At 39.3% G+C, this 17,909-nt stretch overlaps 1 protein-coding gene across 1 annotated transcript; it reads left to right on the top strand.

The window, feature by feature from the left end:
- Nucleotides 1-4,947: 4,947 nt before the first annotated feature.
- On the top strand, nucleotides 4,948-17,857 carry cyyr1 (cysteine/tyrosine-rich 1; the record flags this gene model as incomplete). The annotated part of the gene is made up of 4 exons (XM_079581883.1): nucleotides 4,948-5,074; nucleotides 12,844-12,943; nucleotides 15,033-15,193; nucleotides 17,730-17,857. Exons 1-4 carry the CDS (start codon nucleotides 4,999-5,001, stop codon nucleotides 17,855-17,857), a joined length of 465 nt encoding a protein of 154 aa, XP_079438009.1. The 5' UTR covers nucleotides 4,948-4,998.
- Between the last annotated feature and the right edge of the window lie 52 nt (nucleotides 17,858-17,909).

Below are 17,909 nucleotides of genomic sequence, written 5' to 3'. Positions count from 1 at the left end.
ACATATGATTTATTATCAGGGAAGTTTTAAGTAAAGTTTGTCCATTTCCTGCTGACATCATCAGTGACATCATCAGTGACATCATCAGGAGGCAGGAAGTAACGGTGCGTTCTTTCCCACTTGAAAAACATTATATAAAATAACGTGATGTTGAAGCTGTGAATGTGCTGTTACAGGAAAACAAAGGCGTGTATGACAAAAATACCACCAAACACAAGTATTGAAAGTATTGCGATAAAGTATCGATACTTGGTATTGCAGCACAAAGTATTGCAATTCAATCTAATTTTGTCCTAGCCCTATTAATTACCACTTCGAGTGGCATTTTTTCAAGTGGGAGGTGTTAAATTTACCTGTTACCAGTTGCCTTGAACGCACCATAAACAGCGGAAAAAGGATTAAACTAGAAAAGTCACGACTTTAAAATGTCAGCATTCCGGACTTCCTGCCTCCAGCTAAGCCCCGCCCACCACCTCCAATAGATACAGACGGCATCTCTGGAATCGCCCATATATGGTCATTTTTGAAAACAGGGGGAAAACAATTTTGAAAAAATGTAAATTTTCTCTAATCATTCAAAACCTACTGTTGCAAATGCTGAATTATGAATATGGTTTCTACTAAATAATGATACAAAGACATGGGGAGGAGCAAAGTGGTTCAACAGCCCATAAATACATGAATAACGGAGAATGCTAACTTGATGCTACATGTTAGCATCGGGCTAATGCTAACGGTTAGCTAGTGCTAGCTACAACTGCCGTTTTTTCACTTCTACTGAACAATGCTGCTGTGGGAAAATATCCATATGGGCCCGATTTACACTTGACTTTATTTATGTGATAAATAAGTTGATATTCCACCAGAAAATGGCTAAAAGAGTGGAAAAATGTTTCTCTAAAGATTCTATTTTCCCCCTCGGCGAAGCCACGCCCCCTTCGAGATGCCGTCTGTATCTATGTTAAAAGGGTTGCTCTAAACATCAAAGCACTTAATGTTTACTATTTCTACATGATTCTGATTTGCTCTTTCGGTATTTCCCACTTTAGTTTGTGCCTCCCGGGCCGCCGTAGTCGCCTCTCCCCATCTCCACAGACTTTTTTTTTGTATCCACCGAGCCTCGTCCACCGCCGCGTCCTCCAAACGCAAAAAAAAAAGGCGGAGTTTTTGTTTGTTTACATCCGGGAGTTGTTCACGAGCTGGACGTTTTTTGTTTGTTTTTGTGGCACATCGTTAAAAAAAAAGAAAAAAAAAGAGAGATTGGGAGTTTCCGGAATGCTTTCCTCGCGGCTCGCTGCTTCACCAATGCCGTGCTTGTATGAGTGAGTCTGTTTTTTTATTTTTATTATTATTATTTGTGTCTAAGCTGGGCTGGACAAACACTTAAAGGGGCACATTTTTGTTAAAGTTCTATTGAGATAAATGGAATCACCCCATCAGGTATGGACTGTAGAAAGTAGTCTCGATATAAGCCGTTTATTTAACGTTTTTGTGTAGCACTTGGTGGCACATTCTTTACTTTTTAAAGGCACGTTTTCACCAAATATCAGCGAAGGTGTGAGAGCTGCCCAATTATTCTTATTCTAGGATTGTATATCGCAAAACAAACAAATAAGAAAGTATTCTACTCAAGGCGAGACACTGCAGGTGAATGTGGAGAGGAGTTTTCTCCCTTAAAAGATCAGTTTTAATGTCAGAATAAAATGAAAGAACAAACTCACCCTTTGTTGGAGATTTTTCTAGAAGTCCAACATGGCGGCGCCCCCTTGTCTTGGAGGAAATTGGGCAAAAATGAAAAAATTGGGAAAGAAATGGGGCAAAAATAGGAAAAAAAATATGAATACATTGTGTAAAAAATGGGGGGAAATAAGGAAATGTTAGTAATAAAAACTTTAAGGGAAAAAATTGGGAATACAAAAAAAAAATCAGGCAAAAAAACTTTGTTGGAGATTTTTCTAGAAGTCCAACATGGCGGCACTTCCTTGTCTTGGAGGAAATTGGGCAAAAATGAAAAAATTGGGAAAGAAATGGGGCAAAAGTAGGGAAAAAAATATGAATACATTGTGTAAAAAATGGGGGGAAATAAGGAAATGTTAGTAATAAAAACTTCAACGGAAAAAATTGGGATTACGAGAAAAAAATCAGGCAAAAAAACTTTGTTGGAGATTTTTCTAGAAGTCCAACATGGCGGCACTTCCTTGTCTTGGAGGAAATTGGGCAAAAATGAAAAAAATGGGAAAGAAATGGGGCAAAAGTAGGGAAAAAAAAATATGAATACATTGTGTAAAAAATGGGGGGGACATAAGGAAATGTTAGTAATAAAAACTTCAAGGGAAAAAATTGGGAATACGAGAAAAATAATCAGGCAAAAAAACGTAAAAAAATGGGGGGGGAAATTGGAAAAATGTGGCAAACAATTTGTGAAACATATATATTTGAGCTGAAACAACCAAGTCACTTCCTTTAATCCTGTCCCTGGACCAACAGCATCAAAACGTCTGGAGGAGTTTCCCCGACATCCACAGAGTAACTCCGGGGAACAGCCACGTGGCTAAAACAAGTCTGGAATCACAAAGCAGTTTTTTAAACACATTAGAATCTGCTTCAGGGAAACTCAGAAAAAACGCCCAACAAGATCCAAAGTCCCTCTGAGAAAGTCTTTGTGTCTCTTATATTAAAAAGCAAAACAAATTGAAAAGTCGCTCTATCCATAAGTGGCCATTTTGTGCATTTTCTATATGGAAAAAACAACAGAAAACCTGCAATACATTTTTACAACAAAAGTTTCAAATGGATATCTCTACATTTACATATTTCCCCCCCATTCACCTGCAGCGTCTGGCCTTAAAGCGCATTAGACCTTTAGACCTTTAGTCCTTTTCCTTTGCAGTATTTGGTGAAAACAGAGCTTCCTTTAGCCATATCTTGCCCTCGTGTTCCTGCCCCGTAGGTTTTCACGGGGCTTTTACGACCAAAGACGACTGTGTGAGTGTGACCGAGCGTTTATACTTCAATCAGGAAGTCCGTGCTGCCTTCCAAGAAGGTCTTTTTGTACAGAAGATTGAGACGTTATTTATTTTTGTACAAACTCTGCATAACCATGTGGCTTTTAATATTATTTTATTTGTCTCACAGAAGGAAGTAGAGCTATTGTTGTTATAGAGTATTTATACAATGGTAAATAAATATAAATATATATATATATGTGGTTCTAGAGTCATGAATAAATATCACATGGACTTCTGCAAAACAATGTCTCTATGTCTTTATTTGTATGAGGTTATTAAATAGGTGTGGCTGGTCTCTGAGTATCATGAGCTCCAGTTTAAGTCAGGTATTGTTCCTCTGCAAACAGAAAAACACAGGAAATCAAAAGTGTAAAACTGCCTGAAGAAGATTCTTTTCAGGAACAATAATGTCAAACAAAACCAAATGGATAGGATAAAAGTAATGGGCGAGGAAAGCCCTTCTCTGACATTGCTGTAATAGCCCCCCCTGGTGGCCAGGGCGACGCCACAACAACACTGGATAAACAGGGTTCCTGTGTAGCTTTGGACCTGGTTTGTAAAAGCCTGGCTCCAAACACTTTATTTTATTCTTAAAGTGGAAGCTTAAATCTGTGCCTGACTGGCTCTGACGCTCTGTGGAGGCTCGTAACTGATCCACTTCCTGCCTTTTAAAAGGAACAGACTCCAGAGGAGGAGACGGAACAACCACGATCATTTCACAGACCACACAGGGTCATTACGATAATGGATGGGGCTGAATGGAGGAGACGTGTCTTCGACCACGGGAGGGTGAACAAAAGCATGTTCCACAGCAGTGGAGTCACAACAACATTTTAATGCAATGTTTTTGGAATTTATGATATTGAATAGATTGAAAACTGCATGTATTCTTGTGAAATGAAGCCAAATGACTAATGTGAGTAACTGTTTCAGCAAAAAGGTTTGATGGAGGATTCAGCTGTGACATAAAACAAAACATAAAATGGGAAAATATGAGTATTTTCAAAGAAAGATAATAATAACAAATAAATTGTTCATTTATAATGAATAAAGAGAATTCATTATGAAGAAATAAGTAACAAAATACATATATTTAATGCATCAATCACATCATTATTATATTATTATGTCACTCAAGTAGAAGTAAAAAATACTGCATGAAAAAAGTCTTGCTAAAGTACAGTTATATCAAAACGTTACCTTAGTACATGAGTAAATGTTACTGAGTATTATATTCTAACACAATGAAACTGAACAATATATTTGTTTCAACAGTTTTGCATTTACTTCTTGTGTATAAAATACTGTAATAATAATTTATGTCACGACTAAAACATGAATCAAACTTTTACACCCAAACAGTTACTCAGTACTCAGAGTGATCAAGTCAAATGTTTCCAAGTACTTTACCTCCTCTGCTCAGCAAACAGGACTAGGAAAGCACTCGCGCTGTTTTGGTTTTATCCACAAGGGGGCGCACGAGCTAAACCTGGAGTGAGGACTGACCATTTTCAGCAGATAATAGATTAAACTGGAGGACATTTCATTACGATAACACGATATTATAATTATACTATAACTCCAAACAAATCCACGCTTTTATTTTGAAAAGTCGCCTGAATCGCACTTTTACTTTGGTAGCGCTCCTCTCTCTCTCTCTCTCTCTCTCTCTCTCTCGGCTGTAATTTGAGCCGGAGTGTGGGAGGGAGGGCGAGGACGTGACGGGGGAGGGGGAGACAAAACTTGTGCTCTCTGGAGGTGTGGGACCAGAGCTCCTGCCCCAGAGCCAGACGATCACACGTGGGACGGCGAGCAGATGGACCGCAGCGAGCTCACGACTCACGCGTAAAGACGGGGACACGTTTGGAGACGATCCTGCCCCGATGCGTAAAAGCTTCACTCTGTCTTCTCCTGAGCGGCGCGATGAGGTGACCGGGAGGAGGACAGACCCAGGACGAGCAGCCCCGCGGGGGAGAAGAGAAGAGGGGTCATGGAAAGCCCCTGGGGGAACCGCGGGGCGAGGTGGGAGATTCTGCGGGGATCTCTGCTTCTGTGCGTCTTTACAAGTAAGAAACTCATCCCTCACGTTTGACGGAGACTTGTGTGGACGTAAAACGGTTTAAATGAAGTGTGTGAGTGGAATATGGAATAACAACCCGGCCCCGTTTACAACTCTGCTACCATGTTTGTCCAATAATTAGCACTTAAGCTTTTGCTCCAAATGGTTTAACCCTTACCTTAACCGAGCACTTTCTCCAGTTCAGTTTTACCCAAATGGAAAAGCTTCTACTGCCTTCTTAAACTGGAGAAAATGAGCTCGGTTAAGGCGGGGGGTAAGAGGTTAAATAGAGATGAAACCCGACATATGGTCCTTTTCTGTGTCTCCGTTCACAGCACAGTCACTTTATGGACTTTAACCAAATGGTGCTGGTTCTGTTTTGCCTTAGATCCTTCAAAACGGTCATGACGAGCTTAATGAGAGTTTTGTTTCTGCCGATAGGGCTGGAGACCATTAAAGAAAAAGATACTACAGACTGGTATACAAGGTACTTAGATACTACCGTAACAAAATAAAGTATCGAAAGCAGGTACTAGAAAAGGCGAATATCTTTAGATCGAAGTATTGATGTTGTTGGTCCAGGGGCAGTGTTAACCTCTGAACCCCCACATGAACCCAGCGCATTTTCTCCAGTTCTCCGGCTTTACCTAAATTTAAAAGCTTCTTGGAAAAAGGTGTCAACATAAACGTGCCTGAAAAGCAACAATAGCGCAAAAAAACGAGTAAAGAGTGATGAAAAAGTCACAAAAAAAGAGTCAAAAAAATATGAAGAGAGTGAAGAAAAAATGATGAAAAAGTGAAGAAAAAATGATGAAAAAATGATGGAAAAAATGATGAAAAAGTGAAGAAAAAATGATGGAAAAAATGATGAAAAAGTGAAGAAAAAATGATGGAAAAAATGATGAAAAAATGATGAAAAAGTGAAGAAAAAATGATGAAAAAGTGATGGAAAAAATGATGAAAAAATGAAGAAAAAATGATGGAAAAAATGATGAAAAAATGACGAAAAAATGATGAAAGAATGATAAAAAAGTGATGAAAAAATAACAGTCAAAAAATCAGATGAATAAAGTGATGAAAAAGCAACAAAAACAGGACAACAAACAATAAAAAAGAGACAAAAACATTAGATTTGGATAAAGCCGAACTGGAGAAAATGCGCTCGGTTTAAGAGGAAGTAACTGGATGATTGTTCCCCATAGTTTTTTCTCAATTTCTACTCAGTATGTATTTATTCTTCCCTAATTTCCCATTTTTTTCTCACACATTTCTTGGCATTGGAGATGAACCCGATACGATACATTTGCAGATCTTCCTCACATTATTCCCTTTTCTGGTTCTAGACGACAAATATTTTAGTATCAGTATCGAAAACCAAGTATCGTTAAAGTATCGATACGGTATTACAAAAAAAGAGCCTTAACAAAACCATTCCAAGGAGTTTAATTTTGACAACATATTTTAATTTAGTTTTAGTCTTAGTCTTTTGACTAAAATCTTTTCAATTTTAGTCTAGATTTAGTCGACTAAAATTACATGTCAATTTAGTCGACGAAATTTAAGACTAATTTAGTCGGCTTTGCATTTATAATATTCATTATAATCATATTTAATCTTGTTCCTCTGCTTCATGGAGCTGCTCCACATGAACAAAGCTCAGAGCTGATCCTTTGAGAATTTACATGATATGAGGCTTTTTCAGACGCTCAATAGAAGTTTGGATGATTTTAGTCTCTCCTTTTCATTTTTATTTAGTCTTATTTTAGTCGACTAAAATATCTGGACATTTTAGTCGTAGTTTTAGTCTCAAGAAAAATGTTTAATTTAGTTTTAGTCCAATTTTAGTCGTCAAAAATATAACTTTGACTAAAATTAAGACTAAATATTTTTGTCGACGAAATCAACACTGGTTTAAACCTCTTAACCGAGCACCTTTTCTCCAATTCAGTTTTACCTTTAAATCTAAAAGCTTCTCGACTGGAGTTTACAGCCTATTATGCCTCTGTAACGACTCATTTGAAAGCTAAGACCGACAATACTGATGTAAGATTTTTCTTTGTGTTGTCACTGCAATATCTTCCTCGTTCACGTCTCATTTCTGTCACTTTTTTGTTGCTTTTCAAATGCTTTTTTGCTCTGTTTTCATCCTCATCTACTTCTCATTTTTGCCTCTTTTTTCCGAGTAGCTTTTAGATTTGGGTGAAGTGGAACTGGAGAAATGTGCTCGGTTAAAGTGTGGGTTAAAGTCAGGTAAAGTGCGTTAAATGAAAGCCCTGAAGTCTCACTCGCCTCTTCCTCGTGGTTTCCTCGGTGGGGGCAGGGCAGCAGGTCTGGGGGCAGGAGTTGGTGGTTGGAGTCGTCGGGGTTAAAAGACATGTTTCTATTGTCCGCGGTGGCGGCGGCGCGTGGGGCGACAGGAGCCAGGGCTAAACCGGGACTAAAACTCAGGACCACCCACAGAGTCTGGAGAAGAGGGGGACGGGGGTTTGTGAGGAGGGCGCGGAAACAGAGCTGCAGTAACTGGGGGAGAAGTGAAAGTAAGGACTAAACATGAAGACTAAACATGAAGACTAAACATGAAGACTAAACATGGAGACTAACCCATATTTGATCAGAGTTTTAGTAAAGTTATTTCCCTGCTGAGTAATATGAGAGCAAAACTTAATTAACCTGTTAACCCACACTTTAACCGAGCACATTTCTGTAGTTCGACTTGAGCCAAATCTAAATTTTGACGCATTAAAAAAAAGCGTCAAAATATCAACAAAAACTAGGCGTAAATGAGGCTGAAAACGCCGCAGGGGGAAAAAGAGATGAAAAAGAGATGAATAAATGACAAAAATGACAAAAAAGTGACAAAAATATTATGAAAAAGTGATGAAAAAATGACAAAAAAGTGATGAAAAAATGACAAAAAAATGATGAAAAAGTGAAGAAAAAAAATGACAAAAATACTATGAAAAAGTGAAGAAAAAATGATGAAAAAATGATGAAAATATTCCGAAAAAATGATGAAAAAATGACAAAAAAGTGATGAAAAAATGACCAAAAAAATGATGAAAAAGTGAAGAAAAAAAATGACAAAAATACTGTGAAAAAGTGAAGAAAAAAATGATGAAAAAAGTGATGAAAAAATGACAAAAAAGTGAAGAAAAAATGACAAAAAAATGAAGACACAATGAGGAAAAAGTTACAAAAAAGCAACAAAAATGAGATGCGAGGATGAAAACGCAGCAAAAAAGGCAACATAAAAAGCGACAGAAGTCCAGAGCATTTTCTCCGCCAAATTACTTTGTGGATTAGAGGAAACAGGACCATCCCCTGCCAGAGTTGGCTGCAATGACTCTACAGTATATTTATCATTTATCATTATTTGCTTTATTCAAAAATGACAGAAAAATATTTAGAGCTTAGTTGTTATTTTGTCTCTTTTTGCTCTGATGTTAATGAGACTAAAACTGTGACTAAAATCTCTAATAACTTGAAAGAGCCTCTTGTTTTTGTTGCTGCCAAAGAAACCGGTCTGGAATATGAACAGATTAAACTAAGTAAATATGAATTTACTCAGATGAATTTTAGATTGAAACGGCTCAAATTACATGAAGTTTTAGTTGACTTTTTCCACCTCTTTTTTGTCCCATTTTAGTTTTGTTTTCGTCACTTCCTGCTGCTCTTCTGAGGTGTTTTTCTTTCCTTCTCGTCAGGCCTCACACTCGGCACTTGTCCTTTAAAGTGGTTTGGGGTTGGTTATAAATCCGAGCGCACACACAGCTGTCGCCGCGCTCGTGTCTGGACCTGCTCGCCTCACGTTTCTGTTTTCCCAGCGCCGGGAGGAAAGCGAACGCCTCACCAGAGTCAACACACGCCTTTGTTTGTCCGCTGTCAGCTCATTATTACTCAGGACAAACACGCACGTTTAATGAGGCGCCTGTTTGACACTTTAGGAACCAGGATCCACATTTGTGACTTTACTTTTGAAGACTCGAGGATTGGATTTGAAATAGGGCTAGAAATAAGGTTTGAAATGCTGGGCCATGAGGATGATCTAATCTTACCTTAGTAATTACACTCTTTGTGATGTAATTGCCCTTTCACAAAAGCCCCGCCCCCTTTGCAATAAGCCGAATCTCAATTGAGCTCCACAGTCCCGCCTCCTCTCCGGCCCGGAAGTAAAACCCCCCTTGCTTTGAGACCGTATTGATTTGGAATAAAGTCTGTAACTCCGTAACTCCGTCAGCTCGGGCTGAATCCAGCTCTGTGGTTCTAAAGCGACCGCAAAGTCAGACGCAGGTGAAAAAAGCACGTATGAGATCCATCAAGTTTAACTGCGAGCCTTCGTCCTAGGACTACATTACCCAGGATGCTCGGGAGTCCCATGATCTACTACGAGGCTTTTGATTGGTGGAGCTTCACGTATTTATTTATTGTAATGTAGACAACATATTATAAACAATGTATTCAAACATAATGCAGGCAGAGAGTTGACGTTTTATCCAGATCTAACACTGAGAGTAAGAAAAACGTCAAAAAAATGTTCCCAACGATCCAATTAAACGAACCACCGATCATTTCTTTTCCAATTAGCCTGATTCAGATTGTTTAACAGTGAAATAATATAGAACTTTTGTCTGCAAAGTAAAAGAAACTGGCCGTGTTTGCTGAAAACCTGGTTGCCTTGACCAGCGGGCGCGATGTCGCAATGGCTCTTGGGATACGGAGTTTCTATAGTCAGGAAATGAATGATGTCACAGCCTTGTACCTTTGCCTTTTCTTCAACACGTCGTCTTCTTTTTGGATTGAAATCAAACATTTGATGGTCACGAATTGCTACAGAGCTGATTAGCTTTTGCCGTGACGTTAAACTCTTGGAGCAACCGGACTGTAAGGGGCGGGACTGTGGAGCTCTATACTATTGAGATATTGAGCGGCGGGGGAGACAAAGCCACTGCAGCCTCTCTCTCCTCCACAGCACGAGCATATTTTAATCAATACTGGACGATGTAGAGCTCAACTTATCAGCTTCTATACATAACAAAACCCCGTAGAGACGAGATACTGCCTTCAAAAATGCCGTCATTGAGGTTTAATGATCATACCGAGGCAGGTGTAGCCAAAGTATGAAAAAGCAGCTAAATATAGATTAATTTATAAATATCATCTCCCCCTGTGCAACACAACACCGCTCTAATGGCCCATAAGGTCTGAATGAAACATGATTCAAATACAATAGGCCCATCTACTGCACATAAATCTATATGAACTGCAGCCGCTCTGCAGATTGTTTTACGCGCCGGGAGAACAGAGTGCATCCAGATCTAGGTCACGGCTCGGAATGAAAATGTTTAGTTGAATGGTGTTCAGAGTAAGTATCAGGGAGGGCTGCCTCATAGGAACTAACAAACTAACAGAGCGAGGTCCGTTTCTCCGGTTTCAAAGCCAGAAAACAAGCTGAGAAACACCGCCTGGTAACGTTTGAGCCAAGAGAAGACTCGTTTACCGCCATCTTGAGTTTCATGAGCTGTCGTTGCTGGATTGTCAGAAAAAATTGGCCAGATCTTTGGGTATATACTTTCACATACATATTGACGTGCAGGGCCAGTCTCGTAGCTCTGCGAGGAGAGCGTCAGGTTTATAATCAGGGATCGTGAGTTCGAGTCAGACGCTGTTTTATAGATACAGACGGCATCTCTGGGATCACCCATATATGGTCATGTTTGAAAACAATTTGTAGAAAAATCTAAACTTTCTCTAATTAATCAAAAACTACTTTAACCTCTTAACTCCCGCCTGAACGAAGAGGACCTTTTTCCTCACGTCATCAGATTTTTTTTCCATCATTTTTTTGTTGGGTATTCAACTCATTTTTGCAACTTTTTTGTCATTTTTTTTGGGTCATTTTTTTCCACATTTTTGTCATTTTTTCGTCAATTTTGTATCACATTTTTGTCACATTTTTGTCACATTTTTTGTCGATTTTTTGTCACATTTTGTCACATTTTTTACATTTTTTCATCAATTTTTTATCACATTTCTGTTATTTTTTTTGTCACATTTTTGTCACTTTTTTGTCAATGTTTTCTCACTTTTTTGTCACATTTCCATAATTTTTTTCGTCTCAGTTTTATTGCTATTTTCACAACTTTTTTCCAGAAGCTTTTGGATTGGGGTAAAGCCAGAAAATGTGCTCGGTTCAGGTGGGAGTTAAGAGGTTAACATGAATATAGTTTTCTACTAAATAAAGATACAAAGACATGGAGAGGAGCAAAGTGGTTCAACAGGCCATAAATACATAAAAAAAATGGAGAATGCTAACATGATGCTACATGTTGGCATCGTGCTTTTTGCTTCTACTGAACAATCTGCTGTGAATAAACATCAATACGGACCCGATTTAGACTTGACTTTATTTGTACGTGATAAATAAGTTTGGATTTTGCCGGAAAATGGCTAAAAAGAGTGAAAACGAGATGCCGTCTGTATCTTTTGTCACAAGGACTTTTTGTAGATGGTTGTATCACTGACACATTAACATTCATTCTCATTCGTTTCTGTTCTCTTTATGTGGAATAGTTTTCCTCTTTCTAAATGATCAGCTGGTTAACCTCTTACCACCCGCCTAAACCAAACGCATTCTGTCCTCTTTTGGCTGTGTAACACCTCATTTGAAAGCTAAGACCCACAAAACTGATCTTTGTCCTCGCATTGTTGCTGTGTTGAGTCACCTTTTTTATGTTTTTCTTTTCTTTTTATCCATTTTTGTCACATTTTTGTTGAGTTTTTGACATTTTTTTTGTTGAGTTTTTGTTGAATTTTTGTTGAATTTTTTGTTGAATTTTTGTTGAATTTTTGACACATTTTTGTCACTTTTTGTTGAATTTTTTGACATTTTTTTGTTGACTTTTTGTCACATTTTTAACATATTTTTGTTGATTTTTTTGTTGAATTTTTGACATTTTTTTGTTGCATTTTCGTTGAATTTTTTGTTGATTTTTTGTTGAATTTCTGTCAAATTTTTGTCACTTTTTGTTGAATTTTTGTCACATTTTTGTGGAATTTTGTCACTTTTTTGTTGAATTTTTGTCATGTTTTTGTTGAATTTTTGTCAAATTTTTGTTGATTTTTTGTCACATTTTTGTTGAATTTTTGTCAAATTTTTGTTGAATTTTTGTCAAATTTTTGTGGAATTTTTGTCAAATTTTTGTCATGTTTTTGTTGAATTTTTGTCAAATTTTTGTTGCGTTTACATCCTTGTTTTCTTCTCATTTTTTGTGGCTATTTTGGTGCTTTTTTCCCAAGAAGCTTTTTGATTAGGGTAAAGCCAAACTGGAGAAAATAGGATCTGTTCAGGTGGGAGTTAAGAGGTTAAACAGCTGAAATCAGACGCTTCCTGAGCCGTTACAAAGATAATCCAGCAGCAGAAACAGATTGTTCAGTTCATGAAACTCTCGGCAGATGGTAAACGAGTGTTACGTTTGCTCGCTGTGTTGTTTTGCTCGTTTATCGGCCTTGAGCGGCTCGAGACGGGACGATATCCGGGAAATGTCCGGTCGCCACGGCTGCTGCGATTGGACAATGAGCGTTTTGGGATCGACACAAAATCCTCTCAGCCCAAAGATCAATGAGTCAGAAAAAGGAGGACGCTTGAGCTCGGAATAAACCCGTAAATATTTAATGCGGTGTGAGCTTACGGCGACCAGACGGGGCCAAAATACTGTGAATACTCAGTGAATACCCGCAGATGTGTTACAGTAGGACTAATACTGTGTTCTGTGGCAGGGTGCAGCCGTGCGGAGTGCGAGGGCTGTCTGGAGTACTGCTGTGACGGGACGCCTCCCTTCTGCTGCTCGTATTACGCCTATGTGGGAGACGTGCTGTCGTGAGTATCAGCCTGCACCAAACCGGCAACGTTTAAGGCCAGACCAGGGGGAATATTCACAGATTTGTGTCACGTGTTCACACAAAGTCACAACTTGAGCCCCATTTCGACAGGACCAGACCCGGACCGGAGCGGTTTGAAGGTGTTTCCACTGCCAAAAGTGAACTGCTCCGCTCCAAAAGGGGGGTCCAAACCGCTCCAGTCCCGGACCACTTCAGGGGCTTGTCACCGCTCTGATTGGTCAGGCCAATTGTCAGCTTACATATTCAAAGTTTCTTTCTCTTCACAAGGTTCTATCATGACTGGTTCACAGAAAATATAGGCATTTTTTCCCTCTCTGCTCAAAGTCTATGCCTGATTTTTATGTGAAATCATTCAATTAAAGGGGGGGTATTATGCAAAATGGACTTTTTCAAGCTTCACATCATGTTATTCTGTCATTCCCTCATTAAAAACATGCCTGAAGTGTTGCCTTGGCACATTCACGTATTTTGGAGTAATCTGTAAAAACTCTGATGGCGGCCATTTTAGGGATAGGTTTGCCTGAGTCCTCCTAGGAACGCCCCCACCTCCTGGAGACGCCTCCAGCCGAGTAACCAACCACTGCTCCTCAGCAGAACCCCCTCCCCACTGATGCCACAGACAGCGTGTGGAGGGGGCGTGTCTAAAGGCTCAGAGGTTCTTAAAGAGACAGAGGCCTATTTCAAGACATTCACTACAGCCATTTTGAGAGAGACATTTTATACAAGGCAGTTATTCTAATTTACTGCATTTACAGACCAACAGAAGGTTTGTCATCATTGTAGTGTGATATAGACTGGTGCTATATATTGTCCCTCATATTTATGTCAGTAATCTACTGCTCAACAGTTTTCTCATACATTGTTTCTTATTGCCCAAATGAGAGGAGCGAGGCCTCATACATCCCTCTTTTATTTTTGAATTCACTGTCGAACTAAAAAGAGGTTTACTCGTTTTGGGCATTTTTGTGATGATTCTTTTTTCTCTATAACTGTTCAAACACTCGAGCCTCTGTCCCTCCTAATGGTCAAAGTTTGCAGATACAAAGATACTCAGTGACATCAGGCTGTGTTTGTTTCCTGTCACATGAATATGAATGACCTTGGCCATGCCCATAACGACACAGACCACTTTGCTCTAAAGACACTTGAAACACAAACTTGAAGGCGCTGCCCCTCCCAAAATGAACTGGTCTCAAGTGAACCGAACCGGTCTAGTGCTGTCGAAATGGGACTTTAGTTTTAATGTCAAAGCAAAAACAGAGCAAACTCGTCCTTTATAATGAATCGTCTCGGGGTTTAGTCTGAAATCACTCCATCCATTCACAAACATGTTTGGAGTCGGGGCTCCCAGGTCTCTGCAGCCAAACCCGCCCAAAAGTATCTGAAAAAACCGCCGAAATCTTGACTGGAATTTCCAATGCAGGAACTTTTTGAAGAAACTGCACTTTTACAGTTAGTAGTAGTTACAGTAGTTACCTCATTCAGTACTTTTTACTTTTGCTTGAGTAAATTCTGACATTACAAAAGCTTCATGCTGACCTAAAATATATGTAGTTTACATTTCCAGACCCTTTTTTCCTCATAAATATATATTTTTAAAGAGATATGTTCTTACCTGAGCTTAGAAGAGTTGATGTGTAACTGTCTAGTCTTAGTGCGTGCGCTTAGTCACACAAATAGACCACAGACGTTGTTAGCATTTCGCCTCTCACAGCGTTTTCCTGCAGCTCCAACCCAGCTCTTCCACGTTTTCCCTAAAGACAGTTACACGATCAAAGTCTAGTTACACAGAATTAAACATGTGGATTTTCTAAGTGGATTAAAAGGGGAGCTATATTGTAAGGCGTAACAACAAGGCAAAGGAAAAAATACATAAAATTCTCGTAAAAAATCCCTCATTCTTCTGCCATTTGACAAATAGAAATAATTTTAAAAAATCTGACTGACCTAAAAAAATCAATACAACTTAATTCTGTTTTCATGTCAGTGGGAGAAAAATGCCTCGATGTCTTTTTCTGAACATTTGGTTCCTGCGACTAACGCTCACATGTTCTCCTCTGCTGCAGCGGCACGGCCATCAGCGGGATCGTCTTCGGCGTGGTCTTCCTCATGGGGGCGGCGGCGGCGCTGTTCCTGTGCGTGTGCATGTGCATGAAGAACGGCCGGGGAACCAGAGTCGGGGTCTTCAACGCCAACTACGTCAACACCGTCACGCAGGGCTATCCAGGTGAGGCCACGCCCACTGCGACAGCGCTGGGAAACATGGCGGCGAAATGAGGCCACGCCCTCTGCGACAGCGCCGGGAAACATGGCGGCGAAATGAGAACGAACAAAGGAGGGGGTTAAGCTAAATGAAGAAGAAACTAGAGGTAGTAAATAAAACGTCTACAAGATAATGTTCTGTAGCTGTTTGGAAGATCTGCAGATTTACAATATCGAGTTCAATGTCGAGAAGTAGAAAAGAAGAAGAAGAAAATAGAAATTGGGAAAGATTCTGGTAAAAAGGGGGAAAAAATGAAATAATATTAAAAAAAACAATTGAGAAAAAAAATGTTAAAATTGTGATAAAATAGGAAACAAATGGTAACATGGGGGGGGGGGGGGGGGAATGTGGGGAAAATTGTGCAAAAAAAATTAGGTAAAAGTGGAAAAAACTGGAAAATAGGGGGAAAATTGGGGAGAGAAATTGGGAAAGATTCTGGAAGATTGTGATTAAATGGGGAAATAATTATTAATAATAAAAAAAAAATGGGAAAAAATGGTGTTAAAATTGTGATAAAAAAGGAAACAAATGGTAACATTGGGGGGGAAAATGTGGGGAAAATTGTGCAAAAGAAAAATCAGGTAAAAGTGGAAAAAACTGGAAAATAGGGGGAAAAAATGGGATTATTCATTTTTTTTTTATTGGGTAAAATTGGGAAAAATCTTGGGAAAAGTGGAAAAAAAATGAGAAAATTAAGTAAAAATACGGAAAATGTGGATAAGTTGGGAACAAAATGGTAGGGCAGCAAAATATATTGCAAATATTCGGTGATGCAAAACCCATATCGCAAGAAGCCACGATATATATCACAACATCACTAAAGGCGTCATTTGACTGAGATCGACACATTGTTTACAAACTCAGCCCAAAACAAACAAATAAGACATGGGAAAAAGTTCAGTTTTAGTCTTGTTTTGGTTTCTTTAAATCTTCTTTTGACACAATCTGCTGAAAAACTAGTCACATACGATTTGTGTCTGATTAGAATGAAACATATCGTGCCTTAAGCCTTACGTCAATATAGTAGGAAGTCGAGAACTGCGGAGGTGCTCAAGTTTCCCGCCATTTTGTCCTTTTTTGGAACAGTAGGAGGAGACTTCTCTTTTGAGTTGAACATCTCATCATCAATGGACTTTATTTGCTTCATAAATACAAAATTCACGTAATTCCTTCTCAGAGGTTAGACTGAAGACGAGGGCAGCATCCAAACAAGCAACACAAAAGAAAAGAATAAATAATGAATCGCGCAGGAACTGGATAACTAATTATTTATCGATGTCCTTTTGGAGACAATGGGATTTCCACACCAGTGCTTTGAAGCTGAATGAATCACTACATTCTGGCCTTATTCTCCAAACAGCCTGTGCCTGAGACCCTGTTACCTCCTGTTACCTCCTGTTACCTCCTGTTACCTCCTGTTACCTCCTGTTATTAATGTGGGACATCACAGGTACATGCGACACCTCGACTGTTCAAGCGTCTGATGTAACCCGGGATTCTCTGCATTATCTCATTCATGGCTCTTAAACATGACCTCACATTTACATTGGTTAGAGCCACTTCAAGACGACAAGGAGCAAATAACACTGTACCAAAAATTCTAATTTCACCTAAATTATGCAAAGAACTGGACATTAAAACATGTCTCTGGAAAAAACCTTAAAGATACAGTTTAGTTCAAGGCTTACGGAGCGGCTAAATGTTAAAGAGTGGAATAAAAACGGCCCTGTGTATATTTTTCCCATCTTTAGCCGCTGCCCACAAAGGAAATGACCATATTTGGATTACAGCGTCAGGGAAAGAAGGAAAGAAAGGAGGAAGGAAACAAGGAAGGAAAGAAGGAAGGAGAGAAGGAAGGAAGAAGGAAAGAAGAAGGAAGGAAAGAAGGCATGAAGGAAGTAAGGAGGAAGAAGGAAACAAGAAAGAAGGAAAGAAGGAAGAAGGAAAGAAGGAAGGAAGAAGGAAGGAAGAAGGAAGGAGGGAAGGAGGGAATTTGACTGGAGCTTTCAGCCTATAGGCCAGAGTAACAACTCATTTGGAAGCTAAGACCTACAAAGCTTTTTGTCACATTTCTGATTCATTTTCCATTTTTTTTTGTCTTGTTGTCATCATGTTTTTGTTGTTGTTTTTTTCCTTGCTTTTTGACGCTTTTTTTATTGTGTTGTTGTTGCTTTTCCTGCACAGTTTTGTGACTCTTCTGTTGCTTTTTTTGTCTCATTTTCGTAACTTTTTTGGTAACTTTTTTGATGCTTTTCCATCACTTTTTAGTCATGTCAATGCTCTTATGTGGCTCTTATTTTTGGGCTTTTTCACCTTTTTTTAAATCAGGTTTTTGTCGCTCTTTTGCTGCTTTTTTGTCACTTCATTGTCACTTTTTTTGTTGCATTTTCATCCTCTTTTTCGTCTCTGTTTTCTTTTATATTTTGGGAGAAACTGTGCTTGTTAAGGGAGAAAGCGTCTGAACTAAACCCAGATTAAACCCTGCTCTTCTGTCCTCCAGGTCCTCCTCCCCCGTACACCCCGGACTACGAGATGTACTCGCCATCTCTCCGACCGCCGCCGTACACGCCCACGCAGCCACGCCCCGCCCACTACTCCCCCCCGCCGCCCTACTCCGGGTCCAAGTGAAACACCGACCCCAAAGACTCTTCTTCTGGAGATTTGATAAAGTGGACGCTTC

The sequence above is a fragment of the Gobius niger genome (genome assembly GCF_951799975.1).
Source record: "Gobius niger genome assembly, chromosome: 23".
Lineage (NCBI taxonomy): Eukaryota > Metazoa > Chordata > Actinopteri > Gobiiformes > Gobiidae > Gobius > Gobius niger.
Note: the sequence above shows the minus strand (reverse complement) of the source record. Positions and strands in the feature narration are given on the sequence as shown.